General features: G+C 40.0%; 2 protein-coding genes across 7 annotated transcripts in view; both read right to left on the bottom strand.

The window, feature by feature from the left end:
- LOC142384351 (suppressor of tumorigenicity 7 protein homolog) overlaps positions 1 to 14,312 on the bottom strand; it is a 54,765-nt gene extending 40,453 nt beyond the window's left edge. For 4 of the 6 annotated variants that reach the window (XM_075470529.1, XM_075470531.1, XM_075470532.1 and 1 more), the window contains exons 1-2: positions 14,203 to 14,312; positions 562 to 597 (exon numbers count right to left, since the gene is read on the bottom strand). In XM_075470529.1, coding sequence (XP_075326644.1) covers positions 562 to 583 — 22 coding nt within the window. In that variant the 5' untranslated portion in view covers positions 584 to 597; positions 14,203 to 14,312. Of the gene's footprint in view, positions 1 to 561; positions 598 to 10,251; positions 10,317 to 14,202 lie in introns of those variants that run through there. The other 2 variants (XM_075470530.1, XM_075470535.1) reach the window with 2 other exon arrangements.
- A 1,190-nt stretch (positions 14,313 to 15,502) lies between these two features.
- LOC142384350 (F-actin-capping protein subunit alpha-2) overlaps positions 15,503 to 25,715 on the bottom strand; it is a 29,274-nt gene continuing 19,061 nt past the window's right edge. The window contains exons 2-10 of the mRNA XM_075470528.1: positions 25,564 to 25,627; positions 21,638 to 21,689; positions 21,048 to 21,111; positions 20,011 to 20,217; positions 19,278 to 19,357; positions 17,897 to 17,975; positions 17,395 to 17,466; positions 17,113 to 17,175; positions 15,503 to 16,626 (exon numbers count right to left, since the gene is read on the bottom strand). Of these exons, the coding sequence (XP_075326643.1) occupies positions 16,486 to 16,626; positions 17,113 to 17,175; positions 17,395 to 17,466; positions 17,897 to 17,975; positions 19,278 to 19,357; positions 20,011 to 20,217; positions 21,048 to 21,111; positions 21,638 to 21,689; positions 25,564 to 25,627 (822 nt within the window). The 3' untranslated portion in view covers positions 15,503 to 16,485. The remainder of the gene's footprint in view (positions 16,627 to 17,112; positions 17,176 to 17,394; positions 17,467 to 17,896; positions 17,976 to 19,277; positions 19,358 to 20,010; positions 20,218 to 21,047; positions 21,112 to 21,637; positions 21,690 to 25,563; positions 25,628 to 25,715) is intronic.

Below are 25,715 nucleotides of genomic sequence, written 5' to 3'. Positions count from 1 at the left end.
GAGAAGAATCTGAGACAGGAAATGCAAGGCTCACACTGTACAACAATCTGACTGAGCTAGAAAAAGAATACACAAGAGGCTGATGCTTCTGGAAACGATGCTTTGCTGCCAAAAGCATCCATCTTCTGACACGCTCACTCTCATAAACGTGAACATGCACAAAGAGACACTTACATTCAACCAAATTGCTAACACTCAAGATTTCAGAAAATACATACATACACGAGGGGATTGCATATGCACACACAGACACATAGCAACACTGAGAGTAAGAGAACGCAAGGCAGGCAGTAAGCTCAGCATAACTAGCTAGCTTGTAGTGCCAACCCTCCGTGCTAAAATGGTACATCCCAGATTTCTCCCCATGCATTCTGCCACCAGCAACCATGGAGGCAAAACAGGAAGAAAATAAAATAAAACGAGAGGAGAGATGGGGGAACAGAGGAAATGTAGCAATTTCCTTTTCCTCCTTTCTCTCAAGGAACACATACACATACATTTAAAGGTGCACGAACACAATACAAACACAGAGGAGACGGGAGGATGGTTGGTGATACTTACATGAGGACTCTGTGCCGAACATGGCTGGGCCAGGAGCTGTGATGGAGAGAGAGGAGGAGGAGGAGGAGGAGAAGGAAAGAGAGGAGAGAGACAGAGGGGAGGTTGATGAGCAGGCAGCTACACAGCAGGGGTCATCAAAGCAACACAATGTAGCCAGCCAGCCGTCGCTGCCTCCCAGACGGCCAGATGCCCCGGCTCCGCTATCCGCTGCCGCTTTCAAAGATCCTCGAAGCACACACAAACGCTCAGAGAGTCCAGCTGCCAAAGACTAGAGGCCTTCTGGACAGCTATTTCAATAACTAAATCAAAATAAATAAAAAAAAAAAAGCAGAAATCCTTCACAGTAATGGCAAAATGTGTACAAATCCAGACAGGGAGATGTGGCTGTGGCTAGCTACTGCATCTCTCGGCTTTCTGCAGTCTGTATCCTCCTTCTCATCTTCTCCGCTGTCACTCCCTCACTTCTCTTTCTACTGTAAAATTTACTAATGAAAACAGAGAGAGAAGGGGGGAGAGGGAGTCCGTCCTGGGGTGAGGAGTGTAATGGGGGGGTGAAAAACAAAAAATCTGGAAAGGAGCTGCTGCCACTGCAACTGCTATAAGACAATAGCTATACAAGCAGTGAGTGACGTCAGGGGGGAGCGAGAGAGAGCCGTAAAGACTGACTGCTGTTTGATGAAGAGAGGGAAGGAGGCAAGGAGGAAGAAGGGGAAGAAAAGGGGAAACATGAGAAAATGGAAAGGGGAGCTGGAGAAAGAGGGGGTGCAAGAGGCAAGAGCAAAACTGGCAAATAAAGGGAAAAAAAGGAAACAAAAAAGGACAAAACAATAAAAAAAACGGTTAAGAGGTACATTAAGAACAGGAGAGAAGAAGAGAAAGAAAATGTGATGAAAGAGGGGGCATGAAAAAAGAAAAGAGAAAAGGGGGATAAGGAAGGCATGACAATGAGGAGGGGCATGTATGTCTGTTCGCCCCCCTCACTGTCATGTCTTCCCTGCAAGAAGCTGTGAGGGGGCAGGGGGCTTTAGTCTGTTCGACAAATTGAAACGAATATGGAGCAGAGCGCTGGAGACGGCTCAGTTTACTTGCTGTCAATTCAGCATACACACTCATATACATACCTGGCAATAAGGATGCCTAAAAACAAAATTTATGCTACGATCACATCAATCACACCAACACCAAAGGTAATCAAACATCATTAATCAATCAAAACATAAGGTTAAGGTCACATTTTCTCATCTAAACTTGTTCTTTTATAGCAATATTGAGTGGTACAAATGAACAACTGCAAATTAAAGTGAAATGTAAATTAATTTATTTGTTGCAAATGTTATCACAGAAATCTACAACAACAAAATCCAAAAAGTCACTAAATTCTAATTTGTCTGCCTCCTTCAAGCTGCATCTTGTGCTTGTGTTGAACCATCTGCAATGGTAAGTCTCATTATTGATGGATATAGGAAAACTTTGATGAAAATTATGGTATGAAACTGTGAAATGCATGAAAATGCTTTAACATGTAATGCTTCACTTGTGCTAGAGAAAAGGTACACAGTCTGCTAACCTAAATCAAAAGACGGGCAGTAAGCTGGAGGTTCTCTTGTCTCCAACATGTATGGGATGAAACATATGGTTCAACTCAGCTGCTGAACAGAGATGCATGTGTGGTTCTTTTGTCTCATACACTCTCCTCCTCCTCGTCTCCTCATGTCTTTGTCCTTCAAGCGCAGGCCAGAGACCCCCTCTCTATTCCTGCAGCACACCGCAAAAAAACCCTAAAAAAAAAAACAAGTTTTGCAGAGCTGACTCAAATTTTTGTTAAAATAATTCAACATCTAGGTGTCTGCATCTTACGCTGACCTGTTATACCTGTATGAGAGGATAACGGTTAAGCCAGTTAATAGGCAGAGGCACAAGGTTATCTAATTTTATGGTTTACATCAGCCTCGATCTGAATTAAATTCCTTCTGATTACAATAGTTTGTAATATGTCCAATCAGTTTTTAAATTGATCAAACAAACAATTAACTGGTCGCCTATTTCTTGCAACTAAAAAAAACAGAACAAACTGGTTGTTTTATCCAATGTTTATACTTACAGTATACCCATCAATGCAGCTTCTGCCAAAACATCACACACTTCACTTAGGACACATTAAATAAATAGTGCACATGGCTGTTTGAATTAATCTCATTCAGGTAACCTAATTTTGTAACCAAATAAACTAACCAGGCTTCTGGCTAAACACAAAGGGCCTAACACAAGAACATTTTCTTATTCTTATTCTAAATTTCACTCACTTTTTTCGTATGAAGGTCTCGTACGAACACGCTACATCGGATTTAACAAATGCTCTTAACTTCAGAAAAGTGTGTAAACGATCTGCGTAAATTATGTATGCCACCCGTGCGTATTTAAGTGCACACGGATAGTAGATTTGCATACTCCACGCCTAAAATAATACCATATAAGGCTACGCTTCCTCTCTCCTGTGCCAGGAAGTGTTGAGTCATGAGAATGGGATCAAGGCACAAAAAGAACAACTTTACGGGCTCTGAGATTAAAGTTCTGCTTTCAGAGATCCAAAAAGGAAAATCTGTCATTTTTTAGCAGTGTCAGCAGTTTGCCCCCCGCTGTATCGAGAAACACCCACCTGGCCTTCAGCACACTAGTGCACTCCACAACGGCACGGGTGCTTTGATGCGTATGTGTGCGCAGTCTATTGCTCCGATTATGTTTAGCAGTCCAGTCATGGCATGAAAGTCCCTCTTAGTTTGTACTTGTTCGACAACAATGTATGGGAATTTGATGTACCATGGGTGATAAACTGATGAGAGTTTTGATGACCAAGGGGAGCGCACGACTCACAGAGGACTGGGACACCCCCGATCTGTCTCCAATCTTTCTCTGAAAGCTTCCAGTGGCCAAAAATCCAAGGGTGCTGAGGACCTGGACGTGTGGTGGAATTGGGTTTGACCGGCTTGTCTCTCTCTGGAGTTGTGGCTCTAGCAAGTTGCATATTTGGAGCAGCATAATCCTTGGCAATCTAAATCGCGATGTCAGCCATTTGTCTGTCTCCGCAAGGACATCTACATGGACTCGGAACACACGCTCTCTTCCAAGAGCCTGACTCGCTAAGGAGTCCAAAAGTAGCAAGTCAACCATGATGCAGCTGGTTACACTTCCCATTGACCTTGTTATATATAGAGTCAAATTAACCTTCAATTAGTGCATAATTTAAGTCAAACAGAATAATGTCAGCATAATTATGGGGCATAATGTATATATTTATCTATGATATATTCAAAGTAATTAAATATACAATCCATTAGTCAACCAAACTTGATTCGAATAACAGCGGACTATTTTACGTGAGTCCTACAACAGGTCTGGCTCACTTGTAAATTGTGTTCGTACCTGAAAGAGAACTCAAATGCGCAAATTCTCTTAAATCACTCGTACGCACGACTTAAGAACAAATCTGTTCGTACGAGTGGTTCTTGCATGAGGCCCAATGTTTCCCCATTCAGAGACGAGAACACCATTCACCTTTGGTGGGCCTTTTTTTTACAGCAGAGTCAAGTATCTTCCATCACTGTCAGACATATTTTCACATATCCTAGAATAATTTTAAAAAACTGATACTTCATGAAATGCAGCAGAGAGAAAATCAAGCATCTCGGAAAGTTGTCCATTTCATGTGCCATTGAAAGAAGTTATATGCAACTTTTCCATATAATCCCACAGCGTAGCTTTATTCATGCAACACTGGGACATAATATGAGGGTTTAAGGCTTTAAGCTTTTTTACACTTAACACTTGAAATTCATTTTTCTACATTTTACATGGGCAACTAGAGCACTAGTGCATCTTGAGCACAGGAGCTGCTACTGCTGACATGCTGCTCAGGCTACGCTTTCATGTATAAACACAGAATTAGGAATATGTCATTAGCAAATTCAGTATCCTTTTTAAAATCAAAGTGAAGTTTGAGTCCCACTTGGCCAATCGCTTACTGGCATCTGGGGAAGGTTCTATCTGCTATGAAGACAATAAGGATGCAAACCTATATCCACAACACTGATGAAGTCCCACTGAATGGGGGGGGGGGTAAATGAGTAAGATACTGAGTACTGGAACAACACTGTCCTTCAACTAATGCTTTGCTAAAAACTGTGCCCCTCATCACCTTTCTTCTATGGAACTGTATTCTATTCCTGAACAATGCACACCTCACTCCACCCCCGCTTCACTCACAAAGTACCACCCCGAAAAAGCATCTCTTACTGGTTGCTAAGCAACTAAAAATAAGCACGAGAGGAGTGTGGCCATCCTCCAGTAAGAAGAAATATTAGGAGAAGCATTACAGCGGAGGAGGACAGGCTATTATGGAAGGTTTAGCTGAGGTACCCCAGGGCAGACTTGCTGATACAAAAGTGTCTACTGAAGCATGATATAGAAAAGGACCATCAAAAAACCAAACACAATGTTAAGATCCGTTTGTTTTCTTCTCCCGGTTTGAATCTAACTGAATCTAGAAAGAAACTAGCATCTTATAAATAAGCGCTGATGTCTCAGCAATATTTCTGCAAGAGTTAAAAACCCACCAACCCAGAAACACGTTTACTTTTGGTCAGATTCAGCATTTAACGTCACCCACCAACTCAAATTCACCACCACCAAAAGGAATCAGTCCTTATAAGAAAGGGGTTGAAAGGCTTCAACTTCCTTAATTGGAAACAGTTCAGCTGCATGAACTGAAAAACGAACATGGCGACCACCAATACTGACACCAACCGGTCAAAATGGGAAATTGTGGTTTCCAACCCTCCCAGAGCACCACTGATATCAAGAGAACTAGTCAGCCTTAAACTACCCCCCCCCCCCCCCCCCCCAAAAAAAAAATATCAACCTTTTCACGTGGTTTAAGTATTTAAGTATTTAAGTACCCCACACAGTTGTGATATGTAACACCTCTGTCATAAGAACAAAGCTATTTGTGAGTCCTCCAAGTATACAGACATACACATTAATTTGTTGTCATGGAGAAGAGGCCACAAACAGCCCACAAAGATGTCAAGCAACTAAAGCAAAACAGCGTGCTGCAGAGGTGGAAACTGAAGTCAGATACTGCAGTGTCACTGCCTCCGTGCACTCCGGGCAGTGTTAGGCCCCAGGAAGGTGCCACACAAAGGTCAGTGTACTTGAAAACTGGTCAAAAGCACGAAGTTTTAAACTTCACAAACTTCTCTAGTACTGCTTTAACATGTTCATGTGGTGTTATTCTTATGTGTTACAAGGCATTAAGTAAGGTCATCGATCAATTTTGTTGCTGGGGATTTCAGTTTTCGGTCTACAGAGCATTACCTTTGGCCTCAGAAAGGTGAGGTCAGACCGCCCGAATGTTCTACGTTGACTATTTGAGGGAAGCCACCAGCGGATCCTAATTACTTGCTTGAAACTGAGTAATGAAACGAAAAGAAATTAAAAAACACTATTTATGCGAAAGAAGATATCATTTTTGTCGCATTTTTTTCTCCATTACTCATCGTAAGCTGTCGTTGCGTATGGTTATTGCTGCTTGTAGGAATGACCTCCTGTACTACTCTGTATTGCAACGGAGCTGAGGAAGCCCCTGTCTGAACACACTTTGTTGTTTCAACACTATGTTATTTGGGGGGTGGCTAGTATTGTCGCATTGTCCATTATGTGCAGCAACTTGTGCAGCATTCTTCTTTGGGCAATCAGCTCCAGAGGCTCAGGTGTATTCCCCAGCACAGAGCTATCCTTCTTTATCAGCTTCTGGCTCTGATGCTGTTGCCCCAACAGATGGCTGCAAAGCAGACTGCACTCTTAATCATAGACTTGTAGAAAATGTGCAACATCCTGGAGCAAGCGTTATATTTCCCTGCTGTGACCACCGTTTCCCTGGGAAAACACTGTGTCTATGGCACACAGTTTAAGGAGCCTGTGAGTCTCCCCAGGAGACGGTTGCACACTGTGTCAGACTTCTCACACTGCCGCCTCTCGAGTGATGAGTCCCAGGCAGACTGTGCAGGTCTGTAATTATGTCCAGGGAAGACAAAGTCATTCCTCATACAGTATTAAAGGTGGGGTATGAGATCTTGGAAAAACGGTTCCTGCAAGCTATATTTTTGAAAATACACAACCTTGCCTCTCCCTTCAGCCCACCCCTCGAAACCACGCCTTCAAAACACATGAACGAGTCACGTGCCTGTTTTTTCCCAAACATTCTATTTTAGTGGGTGCAATGGGGTCGTGAGGAGGTTTTCAGACAATATGATAAAAAATGCTCCAGAAAACATCTCATACCCCACCTTTAAGGCCAAGAGTGTTTTTTTTTTTTTTTTTTTTTTTTTTTTAAATGGAAATACAGGAACTGCTTTAATAACAAAACTACAGGATGTAATCTATACAACCACAGACAAAAAGTTCCTTTATTGGAAAAAGCATTTTCTGCATAAGTGTGTTAGCCCTGACCATAAACATCTTCATTAATAGCTGCAGGGGGGGGAAAAAAAACACACCTACAGGGCAGTGGAAGGAACAGCTCCCTCCAGAATATGGTCAAGCCCTGCACCCCCGCCCGACCACTTCGCTCTGCGGCCACCAGGCGCCTGGCTGCCCCGTCACTCAGCGGTCCCTGCGCACGATCCACACGGTCACGGATTTTCTCTGTTCTGGCGCCCCGATGGTGGAACGATCTCCCGACTGATGTCAGGACAGCTGAGTCGCTGCCCATCTTTGGCCACAGGCTGAAAACCCATCTCTTCAGGAAACACTACCCAGATCCGCCCTCTTAGGACATCACCTGTTTCGTCCCAGCTTCATACACACTGATTTGTTTTCTAAATTGTCTTCCCATTCGTCCAGGTACCTAACTTATTGCACTTACTGTAACACTAGTTTTGCTCTTAGCTGTTTGGTTTTGGAAGGAAATGCACTTATGATTTCTGAAGTTCTTTTGCCTACCGATGTGGAACACACTTATTGTAAGTCGCTTTGGTTGAAAGCGTCTGCAAAATGACCGTAATGTAATGTAAGAAAGGACAAGGCCTCATGAGAGACAGGAAGTGTGGGGACTTCTGTAATATTCCTTTAAAACTGCAGAGCGAATCTGAATAAGTAGAGTCAAATCAAACTCTACAGGAGGGATGGAACACCATTCCATCATCAACATCATTTGGTGTTTTGATGGTGGCAAACAGCAAGCAGATTTGTCAGCTTGACCGTCTGACAAATCTGTGCAAAATCTTCCAGGCTGAGCTTGGTGACTCTTTGAGCCATCGTATATGATTTATATTATATTCATATTTCTTAAACATTTCACAGACCTTTTCTGTTTAACAGATGGGCTAATGTTACCCTGGGTGACACCATACCCGATAGGTTGGAAATGTGTCATCGTAGGATAAATGTGATCACTCCCAACAACTTTGTATAGGACACAAGTAGACCCAAACCATGGCTGCTGAACAGGCCATGGGTTTTCTTTTAACTTATCACCCGTCTATATGCTCATATACTACTATTATGCATCTAGTTTCTGGAGCACTATGAACAACATAGTGAAGTTTTGTGCCACAAAACTCATAATGTATTAATTAAATAAAATAAGAGCATTGTGCTGGATACAGGATCAACTACTGAGAGCCTGAAGGACAGTTCACTCCTCTGGACTAAAGCTTTTAGCATGGTTGCCGCAGTGGCTTGCGCGAGCAGTGTTGATGACATCACGGTTTCGTGCCGGCCATTTATAGTGGCGTGAGTCGATGCGCCAATAGTTGCAATTTTCTTGGTCACAGAGGTGTCGCTGCTACGTAAAGGTTACCGCTAACTACTCTACAACGACAAAAGTGGAGAGGAAAACAATGCCCCTGTCATCAATGATACTGCAGCAGTATCTGGAAGATGAAATGCTGCTTAGAACCTTGCCGGCGAAAAGGCGACGAAAGAGAAAGATTACTTGCATAATAGCTGATGAGCCTGCAGAAGTTGACATTTCAATAGGTGTGTTATCACCATTATAGTCTGATATAGTTAGAATACTGAATATTGATATAATAATAGATCGGTTTTATATACTCAAAGCCGCTTCCAGTGAATACAACAACAGCAAATTCCTACCGACATCATTTATTTACAAATAATTGTACAAAGTATTTTACAAAACAACTGTCAGCCGTAAGCCTGTTTTCAAGTTGGTCCACCCGGTTCGTCATTCTCAGCGCGCGCCAAGTTACAAATTTTGACTGATGCACGACAACACGTCGCCGTGCCGCTTTTTCAAGCTGTGCGCCAGGCGGAAATACGTCATTTTGACGTCACGCGACGCATCAACTATAAATCCAGCTTAAGAATGGCAGAATTTCCAGAGAGACAAAACATTTCCTACACAAAGACTCACATGTAATTCCAGAGATGTTTGAAAGAGAACTGACACATGACACAAGGTGCATAAAAAGTCTAATCAGATTGTAGAAATAGATAAAAAGTAAACTTAGAAAATGTAATCTGTTCCTAACATAACTAATCCTGCGCAAAAGACAACATTAAAAAAATCCCTGTTGAGTGCAGTTTACATAGATTTAAATAAGTGCAGGCATTCAAATATTACCTGCTTTTAAAAACAGACCACTGGACACGCCATTCATCAAACTGTGTTTGTATGTAAAGGAGGAAGACAAGATGGGGAACAGAGGGTGGAGAAATAACCACGAGTCTCATGCAAGTGCCCTCTTACTGCAGCTGTTAGCCTTGCCTGGTGAACTAATCTATTTGGTATGTAGCCAACCACTGTAGGCAATTTATTTACTATTTAGTTACTAGGGCTAACACTCAGTTGTGTGTGTTCAATTGTGTCTGATAAAACATGTTTTTACTAATTTAGCCAAGTTTCTCACAAAGATTACCACCACATGTACACTGGTTGGATGCAGGTAACAATTTTGCAGAGGTTTGATCTGAGTATATAATATTTTACAAATAGGCAGTTCAATTCTAGGAATGAGTTTATTTCAATTTGACAACAAAGAAGCTGTTCTTTCTATTTACCTCAGAACATTCAACACATTCAGATGGCAATAAGCATGTCTACCTGCCACTAGGAGAAAATTTTTTGTGTTACTTCGACCAAAGCCAGACTTTTAAAATGCATCTGAGCATGTTAGTCTGACCAAAATTGCACAAAATCAAGCTTCTCAAAACCTGACTAACTGCTGTTTGGGTTGATCAACTAGACTCAGAGTGAGTCTGATTTCAGCTGATTTCACAACAAAGCTGCTCTCCTTCACATATGTTTCTGGTACTTTTGTCAGATGGCTAAACCAGTCAGAAACTGTAAAACCGCTTGAAAAGCATCCGAATAAGACTATTTGTCAATCTGTGGTTGCCTTAAGCACTTCCAGAGTGTCACTCTGCTCTAATAAAATCCTGATTTTATAACTGCTGTATCATTTGGCAAAATCATCATTCGAGTAACTTAAAGACAAACATTAGAAGCAGCAGACAGTTTTGAACATTTTCTCTTAAAGACATACTTTAGTCAATAACTTTATTTTGCTAATGAGTCCTGTGCATGTATACTTGGACAAGGTGGATCCAATTAAATGGCCTAATTGAGCTGTAACCATAGTTCAACCCAACTGTGCACGTAACTGTACTTACCAACAGCACTTTAGCTACAGTCCTTGCTGCACAGTCGATGATTTAACCTCACCCGAGCTTGAAGATGAATCCTAAGGAGCTTCTAAGGCTCTAAGCCTCTTCGGATTTACCCCTAATCTTCCCAACTGTTTAAGAACTTGTGAGATGAGTGAATACTTGATTGTGGATTTTACTTGGATTCACATAACTACCTCACCTGTAGAATATCCCTGCCATTTATCTACAGTCAGAAAGCATTTGTAGCAACCCTTATGACTCTTCCCTCCCTTAGCCAAGCAATCACAGGCACGGTGGGTCAGATATTAGAGAGCAGGCTGTGAGGGCTTTAGAGGATTTGCCTTGAATAACCTCTTTGGGTACTTCAAGGTGCTAAAGTCTAAAAGGATGATCAAAGCTTACTCGTGTTGATGTTCTCAATGGGTATGACTAAGTGAAAGCAGACAGAAAGGGGACTCAGCAGGGCAGGGCAGTCTGATCCATCAGGTAGAGCAAATATTTCTTGCTCAGATCACATTACCAGCGCGCTGCACATGTTCTAAAAAAAGGTTTCTGACCAGTCTGATCTGGCTTTGTGGTGAGTGTGTGCTGTGCCTGCATGCATGCATCATGTCACTCGGCTACCTCTGGGTTTCTTGATATTCTTCGGTATTCAAAACCCCACACCATTTCTCTGCAACTCTACTTTAAACTGGAATGTAATATTTTAGTCCGTTTTTTGTGCAATGCATGGAAGTGTCTGTTCTCTCACTGCAATAAGAGACATCAAGAAAATGTGCATCTTACTGACTCGTGTAATGCTATGTGATGCTGCTTGCTCTAAGAGTTGTGGGCCTTGTTTGGTATAGAAGCTTCATTGCCCTATCACAGGCCGAGAAACTTGGAACCTTTTATTTGCACCAAAATGCATTCAGAAAAGAAAATTTAAAAAAGATCTGAGAAGGTTGTAATTATGTTTCATGAATTAATTCTCTAGAGAATAAGAAGTCTGGGAAAAACATCCATGAATCAGTATAACAAACAAGACATTTCTTCAGTGTCAGCACTTATTTCTTATACCATAAAGTGGTACAGTGTTCAAGTCTCTCCTTTATGCTGACACTTTCAATCATATCAGTGTGCATCAACATGCTGATGCCTAAACTAATGCCCTCGACCAATCTTTTTTAGCAAATGCATCACAAACACCTTTCTACCAAGTTTAGCTATATGCACAGTTATGCACAGTTGATCACTTACACAATTTCTTAAGCAATTTCTGATGAGCACATAATGAGTTGCAAACCGCTGATGCGTTTGTGCAAGTCAGTCTGAAGTAAAACATCTGTCGAGTCAGTGTGGACAAAAGCGGTGCGTTTCATCTGTTTGATTATGAATTAATAAATGATTTATAGCTCACTTACCATATTTCAGTAATATGCTTTTGCTAGATTAGTACATCCGAGATCCTATTATGCGTGTAAATGGTGCATAATATAATAATATGTTGATTGTCTCCTGGCACATGTAGAGCTTTCTAGAGAAGATAATAACTAAACAAATTTAGATGAGGCATGTTGAGAAAAAGATGTTAAGGTAATCTGCTTAACGGTTTTAAAGGGGAATCCATTGAGATTTTAGAAATTTCCCATGCATGGGGAACTTAAAAGAAACGGCTATATAAAGTAGTGCTAATGAGGAAGTAGAAGTTCAAATACGTCATCAATACCACACAATGGTTTTGGTCATCTCTGTGTGTCAAATAGAAAATGTATTGTTCATAGGGTGGTGATATTTAGCTTTACACTTATTTCAGTGTGACTGCATTAAATTCCTCTAAAGAGCAATTCTTTATGACAGACTGCAAAAAACAAAACAAAAAAAAACATCTCAATTTCAACTTGATGCTCAGTTCAAGGTCTGCATCATCAGGTCAGTCAGGGCACAAAACAGCTGTGGATTCTCAGTTCCATCTAACAAACCACTAAAATATCAACAGCAGAGGGAGACTGCCATTAGTAAAATCTGATAGGGTGAGGCCATGTTGAAAATGCACACAACAAAATCCTTTTTTGCTCTCATGACACCACTGAATACAAATAATCTCTAATAATGAATTTCTGTCCATCCTTCTCTTACTAGAAATCACACAGTTAAGACGTGAACAAAAAATTTACATTTGACAATTCAATTCTGAGAAGGTTGTGCAAAGTGTCAAAATGGGGACTTAATAGCTAAAGACCTGTTAAGAGAAAAGTCCACCTGGGGCAGCACCTTGCTATGTGAAAGTCTCCTGGTCTGTCAGTCTTCTCAGTTATCTGTTTTTAGAATTTTAAGCTTATCTACCAGTAAGCAGAAGGTGACTTTAGATCCTGTCTGGCTGCGTTGGCAGTTTTAAGACTGCAAGGGTTATCAGATGCCACAAGCACAATGGTGGGATCTGGATTCAAGGCAACAACAATTTCAGCCAAAAAGCAAAGGAGAAGTTACTTGTTTGATTATTTTCCCAAAGTTCCATTAGGCAATGCAAACTATTTGCTCTGCGTAGAATTCTGATTATCATAAGGTAATGGCTAATATGATATTCACTGCAGCTAATATGACATATTCTGTATGACTCTAATAACTGAAAATACAAAATACATCTTCCATCTTTCCATATTTATCAAGGAGGACTGGGCTTTGTTAGCCAGCCGGTTCAGTTTATTATGTTCCATACTGCCGTTTTTGCACTACCACAACCATAACTATGCTGCTAACTTAACTTATACTTAACTTGTACATAACTTATACATACCAACCACACTGCATATTTTTTTATATACATTTTTTATTGGCTCTTTTAGTTTTAGCTTAGTATATGTCTGACCTGTGTGCCCTGAATGTTTACTTTGTATTGATATGTCCTGTCCTATCTGTTGTGCCTGTGCACTTCATATGTCACCGTGAGAGTGTGTGAAACGTCCTCTCGATTCCTTCGTATGTTTCGGCATGTGAAGAAATTGACAATAAAGCAACTTTGACTTTTGACTTGACAGAAGGCAGCAGAATTAACACCTCACTTCTCAGGAAGGGACCCAGTGAGTGTCAGCAACAGACACAGCCACAATTCATTTGTCAGATAAACTTCGAGGGCCCATGTATTTTGGTCCTGACTGTTCAGTACACACACACACACACACAGAGAGACAGACAGAGGACTGTATAACTCCTAAAACAGCCAATATGTGCCTACAGGCTCTCTTGCCCTCTCTTGCTTCAGCCAGCTGGCTTTCTGAAAGACCACATTCTTCCATCTGCTGCTCAGCACACAGTCACAGGAGACTCATCACTGGCTGCTGTGAGCGCCGAGAAGGCTAATAATGCCAACAAGACCACTGAGCCGGCGTTGATTGACCAGCACATCATATTAAACACTGAAAGGGTCCACAAGACTAACAGGCAATGGTAAATGTGGAGTCCAACTTAGTTATTTCCTTAGAACTTACATTTCTTTTTATGACAAACAAGAGAAAACAGAGTTTGGTTTAAGGGTTTTCTTCTAAAAGATGCGTTAGTCTTAGTTAGAAGAAGAAAAAAAAAGAATCAGACAGTAACATTAAATAACAGGATACATTTGACACTGGACCTTTTAAGAGCTACAGATGAGAGATACTCCACTGACTCATGATGGAAACTATCAAAAACAATGCAGCGCTCTACTGGCTTGACTTGGCTTCTCGTGCCTGGCAAGGAACAGTAATTAAACGGTTGCTAGAAACACCCTATTGATGTTCTAACATGCATTTGACATTTGCCAAGTAAATGATGTCCACTAGACTTTCCTGTGAGGTAGCCACTTACCCCGCTAGCTAACTGCTAACATGAGCTGGTTACTGTTTGCAAAACATGAAAACTTGAAAAAGCGGAAAAGATTAAGCAAAGTGAATGGCACCGTTAGGGGAAATATTAAGGTATATACGTGTGCGAGTTTACCTTAATTTGTGTATGTGGGGAAGCCTATGAAATCCTTATCCGGAGCAAGCATTTCTTCCTCCGCAACTTCCAACATGTGTCTAGACTGTGTGTATACGTGTCTGCAAACTGAGCTACATGGCTAACGTGAGCTAACAGCTGCCAGTTAGCCACCGGCTTGCTAACTGGCTAATTAGCCTCCGCTGTCTCGAGGTGTCGCTAATTTGCCTGCATCTCAAAGTTCAATCAACCACAATGTTAGAATAAATACAGCAATTAATAAACGGCATTGGTTTAGCAAAGGGTAATAAGTAGAGGTCAACTGTCTGCCAAATTTAACGTTTAACTGTCAAAAAAAAGTGACCTCGATTATTACCTACATGGTAAAGCTTATTTAGAAATTTAATTAATTTAGATTTTTATATGCTCTTACATAATAGAATAAAAGTTCTGAGTGACTCATTGCAACACTGGTTTGAGAACTTCAATTTTAAGTATTTAAAAAATACAATCAAATATTTCATATTTCGTGCAGTTAATATAACATTTTATGTTTACTTTTTTTTTTAAATTGAACGTTGTAATTTTCTGGCATTTTAGTAATTTCATGTCAAGACTTCAGAAACAGCCTAACATGATTCTGAAGTTTAATGTTTAGGTTTATAATACGCAGAATCTATTTGGTCAATTAAATCGGACACATAATCTACTGCGATGCCTTTAAAATATCATGCCGATTGCTTGTTTTTAAATAAATTTAAATGATTTTATTTGTTTCTCTTTATATTCTTTTATGTATTTTGAATGCTTCTTACACTCCCTGCTGCAATGCTTTTATTTTATGTAAAGCACTTTGAATTGTTTGTACATGAAATGTGCTATATGAATAAATTTGATTTGATTTGATTTTCGAAAGAACCCCACAAAGTGAATCTTAGCTTTGAAAACGGGGATTAGCATGAACTTTCAGATATAAACATACACATCTGGCATCTTAAAATGAATATGTGGGTTAAATGAAATCAAACAGTCAAGGTGTGAAAGTAATCCTCATTGATAGAAAAAGGACTGGTTCATAAAAAGGCATGCTTTAGTTTCACTGTTGATGCCCTCCAGTGAGGCGAATGACTGCATAACATCCCAACATCAAAGTATGTACTACAGATTATGATTCTGTCCCCTCAAAAAATGATCTGATCCGTAAGGACAAAAGTTCAGTCAAGCTGTGAGGAGGTAATGCAGGGATGGGAAGTTTTACACCTGCAAAAAAAGCCTAACCTTTACACAATGAACTGTCAGGAAATATGAGTGAGTCGGTAAATAGAAAATTTGTCATTTAATGCAACATAATTGTGACTGAATTACAATTAATCTCATGGAAATAAATCACCAAACTGACAGACAGGATGTTTCATACAGGTATATATTACAGTGTGCCTTGTCATATAATACAGTCAGGTTCTGTTGTTAATAAAAATAAGCACTGGAGGAGAAAGTGATACTTCTTGATTTTATTGTAAATTGGACATTATGCACATTATTTAGCGACTCATGACTTGTTAATTAGGCTTGTTACGTGGTCACAGAACTCTCTGCGCTGAATGAGAGTTCAGACAATGTCAAGTCAAAAAGGCTTTTTAGCCAGGAGCACTGCGAGCTTCAGATCTCACATACAGGACAAACAGTGAGGGATGTACCAAAAACAAGAACACTGAGTGGCTGACAGTGGTGGTTGCTCGTGCCAAAGACACCAGTCAATGAACACAAAACCTTGTGGGGGTTTTTCTTTGTTTTCTTTCTTTTAGTAATTCAATGTATGACATTAACCGTGAAGTTGGAGGGAGTCATTTTTAATTTGAGCCATTATATCTGAGCTCTTTTGAAATTAAAACTAGATTCTCCGAAAAATTATTAGTTTTCACCATAATTCCAAATTTGCACCGTTTCTCATCAGGACAAACTAGAGGCGTGGTCTCACTGACAATAAATATTGCACACATGAAATTGTACTTAATATGGGTATTTTTGCATACAAGTGTTTGCCCTCGTTCCTATGTCTTCCAATGTTTCCTTGAGTTTTATTTCTCCAAATACAATTACCTTTATCATAATAGATCCAGAGGAGTTAACAGTTTCTGTGTAAAGAAAGGCAGTCGTTCAATGTGTCAGGCTGCGAGACCAAACCTTTCTTTGCCTGTTTTCTCAAATTTTTTGTACAAAAATGATACAACTATCCAGTCATGCAACGTTGTTTGGGAGGGGGTGGGGGTCAGGGTGATCTGTCTGTTATCTTCTCTGCTGTTTTTAAGCATTCTGCATCTCCTTGCCAATCTTGTAGCTCAGAATCTTGTTCCAGTCGATCTTGGTGCGTGTCACAGGAAGCTGGCGGCGTAAGGCTTTGAAGGTAGTGTCCGACATGGTCTGGTAATTCTCGTTGATAGCCGTCTAAAAACGAAAACAAAAGAAAAGAAAGAGGAGGATGAACAGAAGACAATATTCAAATGTATAATAAATAGGTATGGAAAAGTTGTAGAATGACGGAAACATATCCTTTTATATTGTGTAAAATTTTGACTTTTAAATAGTCAAGACAAGAAATGATCAACACATTATGCTTATCAGTGTTTTCTATAAGCTTGACTCAACATTTTTCTGTTTCATCTCTAAATGAATCAAACTCTAATAATCCTGGCTAAAAATGTGACATTGTGAAGATTATCCTCATTAAATTTAGAAGAGTTTAACATAAACTCATTATGTCTCAGTTTAAGAAACTCAATGAATCACATTAAAAAAAAACTTGATAAGCAAACGAGCGAAATTTCACAGTATTGCATTAAATATATTTTATATTAAATATAAAACATATTTTCATTATATTTCTGTACATTTCAGTTAAGAAATAAGTTACCAGTTCACTTGGTGATATACCTGATAGTCATTCTCTGCAGCCTCCATGATCTTAACAAACTCCTTAGCAGTTGAAGCCTCATTCTGAAAAATGACAAGCAAGATTTATTCATTTGAGCACAGAAGAAACTAAATGACATTCCCCAAAAAATCCAGAGTGTGCAGTCTATCACCTCCTAACTGCAAAAGAATAAAGAAAAAAGATTACCTCAAAGCATAAAATATAGAGAGGATTATTTTGGATTAATTTGAGGAATGACTGCTGTAGCTAAGTCACTGAGCTATGCTTTGAAATATACTCACAGAAATCGACATGGACTCCTGAACCTCTTTGTGGCTCACAAGCTGAACATTTCCATCCTCATAGTAATGAACCTGCCAAGATAAAAGTCTACATCACAAGGGGTCTAAAACAAGAGCCAAAGACTAATGAATCAGTCGGTGACAAAATGAGTCTTTTCTACAGCATGGTGCAGCTCAGCGTGAGCCACGCGGTACCAGGTACTTTTATCTACAGCATTGCACAATCGTAGGAGACTCAAAGCTAATCATCAAAGAGCATCATGAACTTAATGAAACAATGTGTGTTTAGGTCCTCAGTGCTGCTGCTGAGCAGTTGTTGTGCATACAATTGGTTGGATCTCTGATGGAGGCGGTACCAAAAAAAGGTAGAAGGTAGATACTATCTACAATAAATGAGTGCAGTAGAAATTAGGTTTCCACTTATTGTACTGAATGATAACACATAGTGCATGTGCTCGCACCCACCACAGCTTACATGTCCTCACAGAATCAAAGAAAATACCTGGATTTTCATGATTCCTGCCACTTGAGTGGTGGAGGGGGAGATGGTGAATTTCCATTCTGACCTCCAGCGTCCATTCCTGAGCAAAGATGTAAAGAGAAAACCAGACTGCAGTCACACGTTACATCTCTCACTTCCATGGCTGGGCAACAGATTCCCTTAAATCTCTTTACAGGAAAATTCCATCGGGGAAGACCATACTGAACCTAATCTGGAGATTTGTTAGGATTATTCAAAAAAAACTTGGCGCAAAGAGTGTTCAGATTACAGGTGCCTCATGTCTTACTGTGTCATTTATCATGGTTGACTTCATTTAAGCTGTTATCAAGCTGATAATGACAGAAAATAACCAGTTTAGTCCAGTTCTGCTCAAATCTTCAGAGGAAAGGTTAAAGAGAAAAACCTGGAAAATAAGTTGAAGAATGTTAACAAACATATCCATAAAGGACCAAGGGGTCACTGAATGGTTTTCTGGGTATAAAAATCCTCTCAAAGTAAATGTCCAACTGCCTTCACAGTTATTCAGTTTCATAATCATGGGAGATTTTGGACACCACCGCCATCATTAAAACCAATAATGATGAACAGTGGAAGAACCGGATACAGTTCAATACGAAAATCTACTTCCATCACAACTCCCTGTTATATGTGCATTTCAGCCCGTCCTGCTTTTCCACCTAAAAACACTGAGGTGTAATCATTGTTCCAAATGTAAATGTACTTTATTTATACAGCTCTTTACAGACAATCCTTATGATGTACCCCAAAGTGCTTTACAGCAGGTAATAAATAGAGAGAAGAGAGAAGTAAAAACAAATAAAAACAATAAAAGAACAGTGAAAGCAATAAAATATAACAAAATCGATTAAGATAAAATAAGATAAAAGTGCCATCATACTAATACTAATGACCTCTTAGCCCTTCTGTAGCTGGGAGACGCTCAAATCAGGTTGGAAAAAAAAGAGGCATAATATGTACACAATAATGACATAATCCTTAAAAAAATAAATCCCCCCCCCCCCCCCCAACAGGTTCCTCATTATTGAAAAGGGGTGGGCAGTGAGGAGTTGAGATTATTACACCCAACAACTCTTAAGCTCAATAAAACCCAGTAGCAAAGAGGATTGGAGCAGTTTTTATCCAATTAGATTAACACGATCAGAAACAGCTCAGCAACACTTTTGAAGGCCCGCAATTTAGCCCTCCAGATTTCAGCGACAATTAAAGTAATGAAGACTCCCATATACATCCTGTACATATCAAGCAACATTTGTGCAAGGTTTCTGAAGAGGAAAAAGGACAAGCTAAGCTGTCATGAACAATCTATTGCTGATCAGGTCTTAACGTGGATCATATTTCATTTTCAAAGTCTCCAGCGTACCAGAAATTTTTGGGTTGAAACTGATGGCACTCGATGCACACGATGATGGTTTGATGTCCGTCGATTGTTTTCCCGTAAATCTGATAGGAGAAGAAAAACAATGAGATATCAAACGTGATAGCTTTTTGGTTTCACCTGGTCACTTTCTATTTTATTTTTTTTTCATGGTTTCTCTTTTAACTTAAATTTATTTTGATTGGTCGTATAATTAGATTGAAGTTGTCCTTTCTCAGTGAGTACAACATTATATTAGGACATTTTTAATTTTTTAAATAATTTTTGGGGGCTTTTATGCCTTTAATGGACAGGACAGTTGAAGAGAGACAGGAAGCAGAGGGCAGAGAGAGGGGGAAAGACATGCAGCAAAGGGCCGTCCGATGCGGGACTCGAACCGGGGCCAGCTGCAGCGAGGACTGTAGCCTCTGTATATGGGGCGTCTGCTTAACCCACTACGCCACCAACCGCCATATATCAGGAAATTTTAAAAAGCAACAGAATGTAATGATGTCTATAGAGACATTAAATCACTGTCACTAAACATGTTTGTTGTTTTATTACACACTTGCCTCCGTTTTCCTAGAGTGCAACAACACTTGAATGCACATGAACTTTGGTTATTTTACACCTTTCTACAAACAGTTAATTCATTTGCTGTTAGGAGGCTGGGATGGAACCATGATAATAAAATTCTGTCGGAAAAACTATTGTACTTTTAGAGCTGGCTTGTACGTACAGTGCACACTCCACAGGGATAGTGCTCCTTGACATAGGCCCTCACGGCTGAGTCCACAGCACTCCTCCAGCCTTCCAGGGAGCTGTCAACATCATGGGGCCGTGGGTCGCTGGCCTCCTTTCTCAGGTGGTCAAACTTGAAGGAGATCTTATTCTTGGGGTCCAAGACCCGGCCATTTCCGAGGTCACCATGCTCTGTGATTAAGACCTGGAATGTAAAGTGGAACACAATGAGAAAAGTAAGAAGAGAGGAGAGGACATAAGAGGGCAAGAAATAGATGAGCAAGTAATATGGAATAAAGAGAAATAGGGTAAGAATGTAAAAAAAATAAGACAAAGAAAAATACAACATGATGTAAAAATTAAAAAAAAGAAAAAACAGGAACCGCAGTAGTCTGAACTTTCCATCTTATGTCTATCAGGTCAACACTTAGCTCATCTTGCTCGGTGTCATACGGGAATTTTAGTCAGTGACATAGGAACAGAGGGACATGATGACATCTTTACATAAGATACTGCAATCATTACTGAGGCTAAAACAAAGCCACATGCATTCACTGCTATTTTAAACTTTCATCAGAAACTCACAGGCATAAAAATTAAAGCATGTTTATGATTCTGTCTGAACATACAATTCAATTTTTCTGTTTTAATACCACTGACAGAATATCAGTGCAACAAAGATAACGATGAGGGACACACACGGATGGAATTATCTCTTTTTTTATTTTGATGAAATCTAGATTAACTGTGATAGCAGAATAAAATAGCTTTTTGTAAATTATTTTATGTTAATCATAGTGATTAACTGCACAGGTACAGAGTCGCTTTCTTTAATGCAATGTATGCGACTGTTGAAATCATTATGGACATAGCTTATGAACTGTGCACGATTATCTCGCTTTCTTCTGCTGTGTGCTACCTACAGTAACACACAATGATTGGATGGATTTCTTTGTCAGTATAACAACACCCACGTTGTCATTCTATCCCAGAACATTAGACCCATGTGCTTAAAAGGGTTAAACATGAGTGCACCTGTTCTTCGTAGCCCTCGATTTTCACGGGGGTAAACTGGTCCAAGTTGTACTGTGCAAACGCACTGTAGAGACAAACAAAAGTACAAAAGTTACCATATATACATTGAAAGTGAAACTCTACTTTCCTCTGAAACAGAATTTCTAAGCTGTTTTTGTTAAGACAATATACAAAGATGAACCATAACATTTTGACCACTCACAGCTGAAGCAATTATTGTTGATCATCTTCTAGCTACCATATCTCTCACAGTCAGATGCAAGTCTGTTTTTAATACCAAAGTCTTTTTCTCAATAAGAAAGGATCTAAGCAACTTTGACAAGAGCTTTAATGTAATTGGCCAAAAGATAAAGCTGGAGCATCTCTGGAATTGTAAAGCTTGTGGTGCTCCTGGTCGGCAGTAGCTTGCCATGAACTAGCATGCAACAGCATGCAAGGACCAACAGCGTATTCAGCGAAGGTGGTTACATGGTGTTGGCTCATCAGTGCATGCTGACAATGTTTGGGCAATATGGATCCAGATTCAAATTAAAAATACATCGGATGATGGAATATTTGTTGTTCTGGAAACAGCACAAGGAGAGACTTACTGTGCTGCACCCTCCCTGAGAAGATTGTCATTGTTGAGCAGCAATCGCACATCTGAGAAGAAAAAAAGCAATGCTTAAAGAGAGAGGAAGCAGAGGAACGGGGAGTCAGAAGGAGAGACAACAGTTTAACAATGACAAGGACACTAAAAACAGTCAAACTGTGTGCTATTTATGCCAGGGGAGCTAAGCTGGCACGGTAAATTAGCTCAGTAGTAGAGACAGCAAAATCACAAAGAGATGAAAGGGGGCAAAGTGGCAGGAAGGGACTGTGTTTTAATGTGCATGTGTGAGTGTATGTCTGTCAGACTCTGATAAGCGGCAGACAGACCCCCCCCCCCCCCAGCGTTCCTTGGAGGTGACAACGTTTATCAAGGCAGGACGAGGCTGTAACGATGCCAAAACACGTATACAGAATATCTCCCGAGGGGCAGAACTTTGATGATGTGGTGTCAGAATTTGTGCTGCAGGGTGAGCTACAATTTGGCCAAAACATCACAGTCCTATTTTGTTTTCTCAGTGGTCACAGTGGCAGAGAGGAAGAAATCTCTTCACTTTAGCATCTTGTTCAGAAACTGCAAAAAAGTACTTTGGAGAGCAAAAAGGTGCTTTTGAGCATCTTCAGCTTTGTCACAGTACATCAGTGCAAATAAGTAAATATAGTAGGCTGCAAAGTATACTCCAAGGTATAATGCCTTGCCCACATTTTTAAAAATCAGAGCTTTGAAATGAGCATCTTCGTTCATTATGAGCTTATCTCATTTCAGCTAAGACTGAACCACAGTGAGAAATCTGAGGCAACAACAAAGACTAAATCAACTGTCAAGAATTTAAATGTGTCACGGACCAATTTTTTTGTTTAACAAAGATGAGAAAAATCCACTAATAGTCATTTTGACAAATAAGAACACTGGGACGAAACAACAGAAGATCACGTTATTCATAGCAACACCCGGACCTCCTGTCCAGTTGAGCCAGAGTGTTATTCATTATTGAGGATCTTAAAGCTACTGGGCCTGATGGTGTTAGCAACAGAACCCTTAAAATGTGTGCAGAGCTGGCACAGCCCTTCCAAAGGCTATTCCAGTGGTCCATAGACACTGGTGTGGTCCCCAGTCTGTGGAAACAATCACTAATAGTACCTGTGCCTAAAAACAACAGACCCAGAGAACTCAATGACCTGCGCCCTGTTGCACTCACATCCACTGTAATGAAATGTTTTGAGAAAATTATGTTAAACCAACTCCTCCCTGAAGTATCACACTTATTAGACCCCAACCAGTTTGCTTACCGTGCCAAGAGGGGGGTCGAAGATGCACTTCTTACCCTGACCAACAATGTGTTTGAGCATCTTGAACAACCAAGGAGTCTGGTCAAAATTGCTTTTATTGATTTTAGCAGTGCTTTTAACACAATACAACCACATTTGATGACGAGAAAGTTACTGCACCTAGGTGTTAATCCTAGATTGATATTGTGGATTGATGATTTTTTAACTGAACGTAGTCAACAAGTAAGATTTAACTCCCACATCTCCTCACTGAAAACTATTAACACTGGAGCACCACAAGGTTGCGTTATTTCACCAATTTTATACACACTGTACACTAATGATTGCCAGGCATCCTCCTCAGCTCACACCTTTTTTAAGTATGCAGACGACACAGCACTGGTGGGCCTCTTACACCCAGACATTTTATCTATTGATGGTTTTGAAAGGGAGGTTCATGGTTTTATCAAGTGGTGCACAGACAACTTCTTACAGGTGAATGTTAAAAAGACAAAAGAAATGGTGATAGATTTTAGCAAGAAACCAATGTCCATCTCCCCATCCGAGATCAATGGCGAGCAGATAGAGCGGGTCTCATCATATAAATACTTAGGAATTGAGATAGACGACAGAATGTCTTTTAATCAATGTGCACAGAACAAATGTAAAAAGTTGCAACAGAGGATGTTCTTTCTTAGGAAGCTCAGAGATTTTAGGCTAGACTGCAGCATTCTCCAATTATTTTACCAATCACTTTTACAAAGCATTTTATCATTTGGACTAATCTGTGTCTATGGTAACATGCGTGTGCAGGACCATAAAAAACTGCAGCGCATCATTAAGTCGGCCAGCCGGGTGATTGGTGTGGACCAGACATCTGCAGAAGATCTGTACAATGAACTTATTTTAAGGAAGATGGACCAAATTTTTACTGACGCAACCCATCCCCTCCACCCAAAGTTTTTAAGGAGTACTAGGTTAAATGACAGACTCCTGCAAAGACCAATCAGGACAGCAAGATATCACAAATCATTTGTACCTACAGCGATCAGGCTATATAACAGCAAGCCAAAAGCAACTGCGGCACTTTAGTTGACTCACTTTAGTTAACTCACCTGCTCTAATCTCCTTTCATGCTTTTTATTTAATTTACACAGCACTGTTTTTATCTTCTATTGTACTTCACACATTTTATCCCCTATTTATTTTAATGTGGTATGTCTAGTGTCTATTGTCTGTATGTTCATAGTATGTCTTGAGGAGATGTGTACTGTTGATCACCTGAGTTTCCCCCTGGGGATAATAAAGTTGACCTTGACCTTGACCTTGTATAATGAACGTAGGATCCTGTGAACATCATCACTGACCACGACATTGTACTCAGTCCATGTCACTGTACTTGTGCTGACAACACACTGATGAACTATACTGACGAGAGGCCCAAAGCATGGTTGCAACCACTATGGGTCGCAGTTGGGTGCAGCACCATCCTGGGTGCAGAGGCAGTGCACGCTGAAAGAAGTTCTTGCTGGTGAAGCAGGTGCCTGGAGAACCAGGAGATTCTCAAAGATTCTCTGATCACTCTATTGGGAAGAATAGTTATATGACTTCAAAACCAATGCTGAAGTGGCACTGGAAATTCCCGTCACTAGTGTGGCAACAAAGCATGGATTCAGACGTCAAAACAAATTAAAAATAGCCACACGATGCTGCCTTTTCGAGGCAAAGATGCTAAACTTAATGATCACGTCTGTAGCAGTCTTGGGTGTGTTTTGATCTGGCACGAGCAAGAAACAACCGTAAGATCATGCAGAGCAGGAAGAAGATTTGAGTGAAGGGAACAGCAGATCAGTGGGGTCATTTTTGCTTATTTCCTGTAAATTGTTTGTTTGTGCTTCATTTGTAATCGTTCAATCGTGTTAAGCTGCACTACTCATATTGGCGCATAACAACCGGTGTTTAAACCCTCCACTGCCAAAAAAAATAGGAAGCTGACATAAAATGTGAGTCCAATCTGTGTCTGTTCATATTTTTCTCATATTGCCTTATAAATCCATAATCTGTAAGTCTGTTCTACATTTACTGTTATTGGGATGGAACCTTTGCTGAAAAGGTTTCTTTTCAATTCAATTCATTTATATGTGTGTATATATATAGCGCAGAATACAATAAATGTCATCTCAAGGCACTTAAATAATAAAGTCCAATTCAAGCCAATTGGAATCAATTCATTGTAATCATAATTATTTATTACTTTTAAAAACAGGACACATCTGTGGAATTAAAAAGAAATGTTAAAAATGATGGGTGACAGTGTATGCTGATATGATTGGAAGTATTAATTCAGCAACTGCACACATATGTATGGCAGATTTAGTTTATGTCATGAACTGGCATGCACAAAATCAGGATCCTTGTACTTGAACTGAAATGGATTACACTTTCTGTTCAATGAGAACTGTATTTGTGAACAGATTTGAAAGCAAACAGCATTCTGGACAAGTAAACAAAAGCTCCAAAAAGCAGCTTTGTTGCCACTTCACTCAAGAAGAAGGCTATAGAAATGTCTGGATACCATCTGTAGGCACATCAGATAGAAGGCCATCACTTAAAACTTATTCATGTATATTATTAAACACATATTAGTTGCAGCTCTCACCATTGAAAACTTCGTTGAACTCTCCTGGCGGGGCATGGATGACAAAGTTAGCTGCTATGCGAACCTAAAAAACAAAGACACAAAGTATGGGTTCAAATTAGGTGTCGCTTTCAAGCCACAACATTAGTGTAACATTTCCACATGAGGAACAT

This window comes from Odontesthes bonariensis, chromosome 7 (genome assembly GCF_027942865.1).
Source record: "Odontesthes bonariensis isolate fOdoBon6 chromosome 7, fOdoBon6.hap1, whole genome shotgun sequence".
In the NCBI taxonomy this organism is placed as follows: Eukaryota; Metazoa; Chordata; class Actinopteri; order Atheriniformes; family Atherinopsidae; genus Odontesthes; species Odontesthes bonariensis.
The sequence above is the reverse complement of the archived record's forward strand: the minus strand, read 5'-3'. Positions and strand labels throughout refer to the sequence as shown.